This window comes from Coenobita brevimanus, chromosome 71 (genome assembly GCF_032717465.1).
Source record: "Coenobita brevimanus isolate Jiangsu-jjx chromosome 71, ASM3271746v2, whole genome shotgun sequence".
NCBI classification, from domain to species: domain Eukaryota; kingdom Metazoa; phylum Arthropoda; class Malacostraca; order Decapoda; family Coenobitidae; genus Coenobita; species Coenobita brevimanus.
Window position 1 is genome coordinate 41,121,788 of NC_137024.1, and position 12,227 is coordinate 41,134,014.

At 40.7% G+C, this 12,227-nt stretch overlaps 1 protein-coding gene across 1 annotated transcript in view; it reads right to left on the minus strand.

The window, feature by feature from the left end:
- Window positions 1-12,227, minus strand: part of Sh (Potassium voltage-gated channel protein Shaker) — a 201,139-nt gene that overhangs the window by 40,271 nt on the left and 148,641 nt on the right. Inside the window, exon 4 of the mRNA XM_080277993.1 lies at window positions 6,839-7,485. Within this exon, the coding sequence (XP_080134119.1) occupies window positions 6,839-7,485 (647 nt within the window). The remainder of the gene's footprint in view (window positions 1-6,838; window positions 7,486-12,227) is intronic.

Consider the following 12,227-nt stretch of genomic DNA (forward strand, 5'->3'; position numbering starts at 1 on the left):
GATGATGATGATGATGATGATGAGGAGGAGGAGGAGGATGAAAACGGCAATGATGATGATGATAATGATGAATGATGATCATGATGATGATAATGATAGGCCTAGTTTAATGAATGACAAGGCACCAAAACAAAGTTTAAGGGGATAGTCGACAACTGTGAATTCAATAACCTTTATCAGTATTGGCAAAATTTCTAGCCAGGGACTTTAACACCTTAGGATCACCTGCCAATTACGCATTTCTTACGACGCGGCAACAGCAAATCCAGGTACGCCGAAAGAATTTGAAAGTATCTGAAAATTAAAGAAAAATCACCCAATTCTGCTCACTAGTAAAAGCCCTACACTGCATGAACGAAACATTACGAAATATCCTTAAGCATCTCAGTTGTATTCTAGGTGGCACGGGATTATTGGAAGCACATGATCCTTTGCGATTTATTCTGCATATTACACCTCGATAACCTCTTGTATGTTGTTGAGACTGAAGGTGAAAAAGGCAAAATAATGGCTAAGGTGTTCTGAAATATCCCAAGCTCCTTAGAATACAACCATCTGACTCAAAGGACACACACACACACACACACGTCACAGTATCTTCGCACACGGGCCTACATACAGTACACTTATTTGCAAAACCCCATGGAAATAACGGCTGAAGCGCTACGGAAGGTTTTACACACACACACACACACACACACACACAGATATGAAGTCAATGTATTATCAAAGTCTCTTTCGCTGATAAATGCACAGAAATTTTAAGAGAATCTGACTTATTGACTAACTCGCATTTCGATTCTAACAAAATACAGGACGAAAACTACTGACGAAATGATGGATCGACTGACTGACTGACTGGCTCTTCCTCTCTACTGGGCACACGATGGAGAGGCTATGATGACCTGAACGATCAAAATCCTGACTAACTGATTCACATTATTATTATTATTATTTTTTTTTTTTTTACTAAATATGGGATTAAGATTTTCCTGATAAACTTCATTACCGAGTGACCGACTGATAAGCAATTCCCTGATGAACACACTGCATGAATGAAGGTTTAAGTAGGTGGTAAGTGACTGATAAATTGACTGACTGACTGACGACTGACTGACTGATCCTTTTTGTAATGCAGAGCGAAGGTTAATTAACTGAGTGTCTGGCTGAATATTTATTACAGGACTAAGGCTTACTGACTGACCAGCTGACTCCACTTAACAGGATGACGGCGGCTCACTGATTGACTAAGTGACCGACTGACTGACTGACTGGTGATCTATATAATAAGGGATAATGGCTGTGACCGGATAAATGACTGAAGAAAGAAAACAATGAATCCTACTCAATACGCCTCGAAGACTGAGTGACTCCTAGCAAAACCTTTACTACGCCATTCTAGTTTAATGCCAGAGGATTTTTTTCTCAACTCAGGGAATTCTCTACTGCTCAAAGGGGATAAGTACGAAATGAAGGCTGACTGACTGACTGACTAACTAACGGACTGACTAACGGACTACGTGACTGACTAAGTGACTGACTGACTGCCCCTATCCACAAATACCCATCATCTTCCTTCTCCTTCAACCCAATCAGTACGACGACGCCTTATGCACCACCAATTCCATTTTACTAAATTTCTGGGAGACCTCTCTTGGGTACGGGCCAAAAACAATCCTAATTAAACGCTTCAACGCCAGGAGGCTTTCTCAAGCTGAAGAAAACCGTCTGGTGATAAAGATAAGAAAAAAATCGTCATCCACCTCATGGGGCAAAGTACTCCACATTTCCTTAACCCTCTGACTATGAGTTTCCTTTCTGAGATAAATTAAAAATCGTCTGGGAGTAGTAAGAGCATTTTAGAGTGGCATCGTACTGAATGGGTTACAATTACTGTTTCCAACCCCTTACTTCACGAGATGCTCCATAAACTGAGGAAAACCGCTGGGATCAGCCATAACGGTGAAAAATGAGTCATCGTAGTGAAAGGATTATCCTCCCTCAATTTCACATTCTCCCTTACTCATTACCATTCCCACAACTTTCCTATTTTCGCTGTATCTTCCTAGTCAGTAATTTTCCTGTTTCCTTTAATTAACTCTTTCCACCATTTAATCATTAACCATACTGACTTTAACCAATTATCGCTCAATTTCCACATCAACCACTACAGTATGGCTTACTATTCACTCTTCCTACCGCCACACGAAAATGCTCAGATTACAGGACACCCATTTCTCAACACTTCCTACAAACTACATAATTAATTAGCACATATTACCTAATCTGCCCATTTTCTTCCATTTTCCTTTCGTCTCACATACCGTGCCGAATATTTTTTTTTTTCCCCTCCTACTGTTTCCCTCGATTCAAATGTTCCCATTACACCTTTCCCATTTCCAGTACAATTATTTCCATATTTCTCCATTCACGCACCAATTCCATATTCCAATTTCTCGATATTTACTTCAACTCCTCCATCTTCCCATGACCTTTTTTTCAATGTCCTCATTTTCCCTAACCCCTTCATTCCAACGACGCATCTTCATTTCAGCTCATTTTTATTTCATCTTACTATCACCAGACGATTTTATTAATTTTAAACAGACCTTTATTAGTACAGGGATTAATAAAGGCCATATCCATCCCTCAGTTCGAAAAGAATCTCCAACAATTCACACAGTATCTCCAACAATTTGAAAAAGTATCTCCAACAATTCAAAAAATATCTCCAACAATCTGAAAAATCTCCAACAACTCAAAAGGTATCTCCAACAATTCGAAAAAGATCTCCAAAGTTGAATAAAGTCGTCCTGTGGTGGAAATTAAATAAATAAAATAAAAATAAAATGTCATCCAAGTGTAGTTATATTCACGGTCTTATCAGTTTATTAAAAGATGGTTGACCGTGTAAATAAATCCCCGGGTTGAAGGGGTTACTATTTATATAAAAGTTATCATCGTACTGAATGGATTACTTCCTTTTATTCCCTTTTGATACCCAGGTTTTATTAATTTCCCTTTTCTTTATCCCTTTTTATCTCATCCAGTTTCTCCAATATTCCGTCCCACAATAGACCATCATTTATTCCTTTCAGTACGTGTGGTTTTATTTTCCTTTACTTCTTGGTACCTCCACACGATTTCATTCACCTCAGAGATCTATTGTAATGAGGAGATTAGTAAAGGACAACTGACTCCTCTTGTTCGAAAAATTTCCCTATAGCTCAAGAAAATAGTCTAGGTATATGGGGAATGGAATATACGTCCCGGTTATCTTCCCGTTTCTCCAAATCCAAATTATTTCGTCTCAGTATCCATCTCAAAAGTTTTTCCCTCTTTCAATTTCCACAACATTTCGTCCCAATTTCCCTCTCAGTACGTTTTCCATTTCTCAATTTCCCAATATCATTCAGTTCTAATTCGACAGTTTTTTTTTCTTCTCAACTTCCTCTTAGATTTGGTTTCAATTATTAATACATATCCATTCAATCTGACGACGCATTTTTCATGTCATTCCTGCCATCCCCCGACGGTATCTTTAACATGACTTTTCGAGCTGGTGATTAGGGCTCTCCCAGTACGCATAAAAATCGACTCATTGTGGCTTGATATAAAAAACACCACGAATGAAAAATAAGGTCGTGTGTTTTTCAGCTTCTCAGTTTCCTGTCTCCATTCCAACTTTAATTATTTCATCGCCTTTTGTGTCGTGCCTTTAACCCCTTCACCCTGATGCGTATTTTCATCCCACTAAGCTACCTACATATGATTTTGTTCAGATTTTTTTCGTTTTTCTTTTTTTTAATTGGTGGCAGGGTTTACTAACATCTGACCTATCTAGTCCAGAAAAGTGTCTACCAGGCTGAATATAAGGGCTCAAAGTAGCAGAGAGAGAGAGAGAGAGAGAGTCACTGGAATGGTTAACCCTTTCAGCCACAGGATATTCCATTCATTTTATTTTTCTGCAACTTCACTATCTAATTAAGATTTGGGGAAGGTATTTACGGTCAAGTTTGGTGGTGATGATTTTCTATTCCCTTCAATACCAGAGGTCTCCCCAAGGTCACAAAAAATACAAACAAAAATAAAAATAAAAATGGTCCGGCAGTGGCAAGAGCAAAGTATAAAACACGTGATCACTGTTACTTCACAATGGCAGTCTTTCCCATGCTGAATGAAATCGTGTGGAGAGATGATGAAAATAAGACGAAATTTGTGAAGAGTAATCAAACACCCCTGACCACGGGGTGTCCAGGTACGATGGTTTTATTTATTTATTTATTTATTTTTACTCACTTCCGCCAAAGATTTCATTCCCCTTAAGACCTCTCGTAGGGAAGGAACCAATGCAAACCCCTCCACAATGGCGGTTGTATCCTTAGATAAATAAAAACGTACGGAGTAGTAGAAAATAAAATCAAAACTGTCACCTCACTGAAGAGGTAATGAAAACAGACACGAGGTAGTGAGGATACAGTGAAACATCATCGTTCTGAAGGGGCAGATCTCGAATACAAATTTGCCCATTTCCCATCCATTATTTTTCCATAATTTAACTTTCCAATGAATTCTTATTAACTCGGTCAGTTAGTGGAAGTCTTTTACACCCTGCTCTTGCTATCTGCAGAAGATTTATTTCTGATTAGGAGAGATTTTAAAACTGGACCAGATATAAACTTCACTCCAAAATTTACTATAAGCGTTTCTCTTCAGTTGTAAATATTCCTCTGGAGATGGAAAAAAAAAAACACTAATATGACGTCCTCGTAGTTAAAGGGTTACCTCTCCACTCCTCAATATTTCTGACTGAGGAGGAGATACTGAGATGGAACAGCCAATTTGAGGGGAAACAGAACAAGTGACTAGGAATCAAGCTGAAATGGGAAGCAGGGGTAAAGTTTTGGCCATCTGCTCTTCAAACTTCCCATTTCTCCCCAATTTATTTCCTTTCCATTCCCTGGTTTCACAATTAACTTTCCCATTTCACCCTAATTTCCTCATCTTCCATTTCTTCCCAACTTCCCATCTCACTCCAAATTTTCAGTTTTTCTAATTTCCAGATTTATTCGTATCTCCATTCTCCCTATTTCTCAATTCTTCATCAGTTTTCCCCATTTTCCCTGCACTACCTCGTTCTCCAGTATTCCCCCATTTCTCCATCCTCCCTATACTCCCCATTTCTTCCCAATTTCCCTATTCTTCTCCATTATAACCCATTATTTCCTTAATATACACATTCTCCTAATACGCAGTCCCCCCAATTTCTTCCACTCTGTCAGTGTCTCCCCAGTTCTCATTTTTCCTTATTCCCCATTTCTTCCTAGCTTCCCCGGTCTTCAGTTCCCCATTCTCCCCAATTTTCCAATTTTCTCCCCAATTTTCCCATTTTCCTCTCACTTTTCCCCAATTATGACCCATCCCCCGCGACCACCCCAATGATGACAAATGAGCCCAGGCGGGGGGGGGGAGGGCCGTCTTAGTATCCAGGCTCTCTCTCTCTCTCTCTCTCTCTCTCTCTCTCTCTCTCTCTCTCTCTCTCTCTTTCGGTGTGTGTGTGTGTGTGTGTGTGTGTGTGTGTGTGTGTGTGTGTGTGTGTGTGTGTGTGTGTGAATCTCAGCATCTACACACCTTCTCAACTGAAAAAAAAAAAAAACTGCATAATCAGAATAAACTCACTTCGCATCTCTCTCCGGCGTTCGCGCTTTACAAAGGAAGTCAGATGATTTGTGTACTAATTATAACTGATTATATTCACACCACTAATTTACTTATTATTCCTGAGTAGTTAGAATACTGGCTATAAATGTCTCAACAAAAATGATTAAAGATTTCGATAAACTACGATATGCAACAAATAACGATAATTTATAACAGGGGTAAATGCCTCAGCTGTCAGTCAGATTCAGAAATTAACGTTCACTCAGGATAACGAAATGGATTAGGTCTGGCTGTCTAAAGATTCTAATATAACATGCTGTTTTCTACTGTCTAAATGGAGAGACAACACAAACACTGAGAGAGAGAGAGAGAGAGAGAGAGAGAGAGAGAGAGAGAGAAACACCTCTACCCATGCACTTACAAGCACCAACAAACAAACAAACAAACAAGCTCCCGGCCAACAACAACAACAACAACAACCAGCTCTGAAAAATAAAACGGTAGATCGTTCCTGAGTAGACACACAGAGAGAGGCGACAGGGAGAGACCGGGGCCGCGAGATGCTGAACACAGGTGGCTTGACATCTCTTAACACGGGAACACTGAAGCATGCACAACGGAAAGCTGCCTACCACACTATCAACCCCTTCAGCACGAGCATGTCTTATTTCACTTTATTTTGACTACCTCCAGATATATTTTTTTTCACAGGGCTCAAAAAAAAAAAAAAAAAAAAACGGAAATAGCAGGTGAACCAATTAACCTTGTGACATTTTTCTTGAGGTACATCTAAACTGTCTGGAAATAGCAAGAAGTAAGTAAATAAGACGTCATGGTACTAAAGGGGCCCAATTTCTTGCTGTGAAATTTCTTATTGTCTAAAAATTTTGGAAAAGATTCATATGTAGCTGTCAAGACTGAAAATACAGCTTTCTAAGACATTATTAGTGAATGAGAATATAAACTTTTTGTAACAATGTCAAGTTTGCAATACTGATGTGTATAAAGATTCAATGGAAAGGTATCACAAACAACTTTTCCTTTAACAAGTTGCGAAAGAAGTTAGTTAATGTACGCAAGTTAGATAGCTAAATAAACTTTACTCTGAATGAACGAATGAGAAAATGAAGAAACACAGTAATAAAGCCAAAGTATAAGGACAGTATGAGGGACTTACCGATAAAGAGGAAGAATATGAGGAGGCCGAGTTCTCTCATGGAGGCTTTGAGCGTTCTGCCTAGGATCTGCAGGCCCTTAGAATGCCGGGAGAGCTTGAATATTCTGAAAACTCGTACCAGTCGAATCACTCTGAGTATAGCTAAGGACATGGCCTGGTTCGACCCCTTATCGTGTGGGGAGAGTGTCTCGGCCGCAATCACTCTATCTTCCCCTTCCTCCTCCGCCACCACCGTCGCCAGAGTTATAAAGTAAGGAATGATAGCTACGATATCGATAATGTTCATGACGTCTTTCAAAAACGCTCCCTTCAGCGGCGACGCGAAAAATCTCACTAATAGTTCGGTGGAGAACCATATGATACAAATGGTCTCTATGAGGAAGAAAGGATCCGTGACTTCAGGCACCTCGTCCTCCTCAACCACCGTGCCGTTCGTCGTGGTATTGAACACTTTGTAGTGCTTGAACTCCGGCAGCGTCTCAAGGCAAAAGATCACAATGGAGAGCAGGATGACGAAGACGGAGATGATGGCCACCACCCTGGCGTTCTGCGAGCTCTCTGGGTACTCGAACAGAAGCCACACTTTCTTCTGGAACTCGTTTTCGGGCAGCGGCCGCTCCTCCTCCTTGATGAAGCCCTCGTCTTCCCTGCGGAGAATACAACACGCCATTAGATACACCACGTACATTATTCGACAGAGTACATATATACACATGAAATTTTAAGTGAATAATGCTCTTGTCTTCCCTGTAAAGGGCAGTATACATCATTAGATACACAGGTTTATTCTGATACACAGAAGCATATTATTAACATGTAAACATCACATTAAATAACACCCTCGTCTTCCCCCGCACAGAACACGAAGCACCATTACACCCACGCTAAACTCCCGGAAGCATATTATTTCCAACGCCAGAGCATCAAACTAATTAACAACCTTGTCTTTCCTGCAAATACAACAACACACCACAGATGGACGGAAACACATCAGTAACATCTAAACTTCAGATTAATTAGTAACTGCCTCGTTTCCCTGCGAAGGACGCTAACGCACCGTAAGATCGGCGGAAGGATATTATTTCCATCCTCTAAACAGCAGATTAATTAACAACCTTGTCTTTATTGTGGATAGCAGAACACGCAGTCAATGGAAGGCAAATATTAACAACCGAACCTAAAATTATCTGACGCATCTAATAAACCCTGCTCTCGTTCTCCTGGGAGCGACACCGAGTACATTCAGACTCACGGATGCAAATTATACACATCAATCCATCAGAGTAATTAACGTTCCCTTCCTCCCAGGGGTCAAACGGAACACAACCAGACACAGAGAAGCACATTATCATCAACATATAAACATACGAGTGTCTGAAACCTCAAACTGATATATTAACACACGTCCTCACTGGGGAGAAAACAGACATGAAAAGGGAGGCATATAAATGTCTAAATCACTGATCGCCTCACCCCAAGACACAGGTTTTATATTAATTTTGCCATCACCATGGCTTTTTCAGCTTTTGTTGTTGTTGCAGGAGTTGGATACAGCTTACAGTAATAATAAGTCGCCTGATGGTGGCATAAATAAGAAAAGCGTCACTGAACTGAAAGGGGTTAAGAGAATATCCTACCTACACCTCTGTTAAGTAGAAGGCAGAGTAACACTACAATGGCTACATGGCTGCAAAATATCATCAATACTTAAATATCAAAATCCCCGCTTCGTAACTCGATTTCAATCTTCGTTATGGGGAATGGTACAGGGCACGATTAAACAAAACGAGGCCAACCGTAAAAAAATGTAAATACCTGAAAAATAAATAAAATCTAATTTCATAACACCTACAAGAGCCATTTACAGTAAATCTATAGATATCTAAAATACACCTCAAAATCACAGAATAACTAACACCATCAATAAAAATAAAAACATCTAAATTATCTAAACCATCCAAACATATGGCAATTAAACCTAAGTATCTAACATCATCAACTGCATAATTATTAAGTCGATCTCCTCTGAGGGCAGGTCAAGTACAGGGCACAAAGATACGAGGTGATAAAATAATGTCTATCTATAAATCTAATCTCAATATCCATCTCCCACATTAAACTCACCTCTTTCCCAATCCTCACCTCCATCACCAACTCCATCGTTCTACCAATGTCTAACTTTAATCACCGCTTCCAATTTCAATCTCCATCTCCTTCACCAATTCTGTTTCAGTCTTCGTCATTTTACCTATTTCCACATTTCTCACCAACTCAATAATGCTATCTCCCTCACCAGTCAGCTATTCAAATTATTTCCACCATCACCACCACCACCACAGACCAAAACACTACTAAAACTACTAGCATTTCGATAATAATAATAATAATAATAATAATAATAATAATCTAGCAACGTATAAATGGTAACGAATCATTGTGTGAAGCATAACACGGAGGCAGAGTGCGATGTGGGCGTTATGGCGGGTTCCCATGAGCGAGAGGGGAGTAAGGATATCACGGGAGCGGAAGTCATAGAGTGGGAGGGGGTGCGGATTTTATGGGGGTGGCATGTCATGAATGAGAGAGGGTAGAAATATTATGGAAATGTCACGACTGAGAGGGTAGGGATATTATGGGGAGATACGAGTATGGGAGTAAAGATATTACGGGGAGAAAGGGTAAGGATATTATGGCGGGGATATTACGAGAGGGGGTAATGATATCATGGAGGCGAGATATTATGAGTGGGAGGGGGTAAGGATATTATGAGGGGTCAGAATGTTATGACTCGGAGGATATCACACGTAGGAAGCGGTCAAGATTTCCCAAACGAGAGGGGAGTCAGGATATCACAAGCACGAGGGGGTCAGGATATCACAAGTAGGGGGTCAGGATGTCACAAGTAGGAGGGGGGTCAGGATATCACAAGTAGGAGAGGGTCAGGATATCACAAGTAGGAGGTTCAGGATAAAACAAGCAGAAGGGGGTCAGGATATAACAAGTAGCGTGGTAAGGATTTCACACATGGTAGAGAATGGGTCTGCATATCACGGAACAGAGAGAAGGATAATGAAAGAACGAGGGGGTTAGAATATCACAGTTAACGGGGACGGGGTCAGGATATCACGAGGCGGGATGAGTGGGAGGGCGTGAGCGAGCAAGCAATATTCTGATTTACTCGAAAAAAAAAAAAAAAAAAAAAAAAAAATAGAACTACCTAAAATAATGCAACAAAAAATACAAATATAGGGAAAAAGTAATCTAATGTAACTTCTTTTTCCCACAAAGGCTTCATTTTTCTTTCGCCATTATTATCTGGCTGCCTTGAACATCGATCCCATTTGAAATTAAAGGTGCATTGTTAGACTGAATGACTACTTTCCTTGCTCTGAATTACGGCCAACATGAATCTCTCTCTCTCTCTCTCTCTCTCTCTCTCTCTCTCTCACAATTAACAACCACGACCTCTCTCCATACGGGCATGTGGAGGTGATAGTGGTGGTGGCGATAGTAGTGGTGGCGATAGTGGTGACAGTGGTAGTAATAATGGTGGCGGTGGTGATGCTGGTAGAGATGGTGTGTGGTGATAAATGACGGTGGTAGTGAAGCTGATAGTGGTGGTAAATGATGACGATAGTGATGGTGACAGTGGTGACAGGTGGTGATAGTGGTGAGGTGAAAATGGTGATAACTATGGTGACGATGAAGTGATGATGGCTGTGGTATTGGTTGTGTCGGTGGAAACTGTTTTGAGAGAGAGAAAGAGAGAGAGAGAGAGAGACAGAGAGAGAGAGTAATGGTGGTGGTGACTGATGGTAATGATGATGTGGTGCTTACTGTGGTGATAATACTGGCAATTCTCGTGTAACGTGGTATATGTGATGAGGTGGTGACAATATAGGAAGTGATGAGGGTCGTACTGGTGGTGGTGGTGGTAGTGGTGATTCCTTAGTATTTATTCTCTAGGCATATATTTCACCGTGTTTAAAGACATTAATTTCAGACAACCCATCAATCAGCGGACATTCTCTCTCTCTCTCTCTCTCTCTCTCTCTCTCTGCCCATACAGTAAGTTTGATTCAGCTTAGCACAGCCTTTTCGAATTTAAGGGGTTTTATACAGCCTTCAATATAATCCCTTCCCTACCAACTACCTCTCCAAAGCTAGCAACATGGTCTGATACAAAGAAGAATATTAGCGCTATATTTGAATTTTATAATTATTTGTTTTTTGAATTTTTGTACCTAGCCTTTAATGGTGCAAAGCGGTATTGTTCCCCGGGCCGCTGTAACAAATGTAAATACAGAATATGAATTGTTAAAAATGCCGAAAATGGTGGTCTGGTGGTGGAGGTGGTGGTGGTGATAACGAGTGTGGTGGTGGTGGTGGCAGTGGTGATAATGTTAGTTCTGGTGATGGTAATGGTAATGGTTGTAGTGATAGCAATACTGGTGGTGGTGGTAATGACAATGGAAGTCGGGGATGTATGGTTGGTTATGGTGGTGCTAATGGTGATGGTAGCAGTAAAAATGGTGGTTTGGTGGTTATGGTGACGGTGAGTGCTAATGGTGGTGATGGTAATAATGATGGTGATAACACTAATGGTGGTGATAGTAATGGTGAATGATAGTAGTAATGGTGGTGGTGATAGCAGTAATGGTGGTGGTGATAAGTGTTAATGAAGGTAGTGATAACACTAATGGTGGTGATAGTAATGGTGAATGATAGCAGTAATGGCGGTGGTGATAGCAGTAATGGTGGTGGTGATAAGTGTTAATGGAGGTGGTGATAATACTAATGGTGGTGGTGATATCCGTGGTGATTGTGGTAGTAATGGTAGTGGGGTGGTGATAGGACTAATGGTAGTGACCCAGAACAGTCCTCTCTACTTCTTTTTATTCCCAATCCCTCCCTTTCCTTCCTTCCACTCTCCCTCCCATCCCTTCCTCCCTCTCTTCTTTCCTGTCTTTTTTACACTTTCCTTCCTTTTTTACTTGAATCCTCCCTGCCACGCTTCCCATCCCTCGAAACCTCCCTCCTCTTTTCCTTCTCTACTCCTCTCTCCCTCTTTTCCTTTCTTCCAAGCTCCTCTCCCTCTTTTCTTGACCGTTCCTTCCCTCCCATTTTATCTATTCCATCTCTCTCCCCTCCTTCCCAATCCACGTATTTCTTTTCTCCTATTCCATTTTACTATTTCCCTTCCTCCTATACTCCCTGGACCTCCTTTACTTTTGCTCCTCCCTCCTCCTCCTTCCTTTCTCTTCCTTATTCCCTCTTCTCTCCCCCTTTTCTCCTCCTCTTTAACTTTCTCTACTTTCTCCATTTTCCCCTTGTCTTACTCTTCCATCCTTTCTTTTCCAGTATATACTCTTCCATTTCCCTCTCTCTA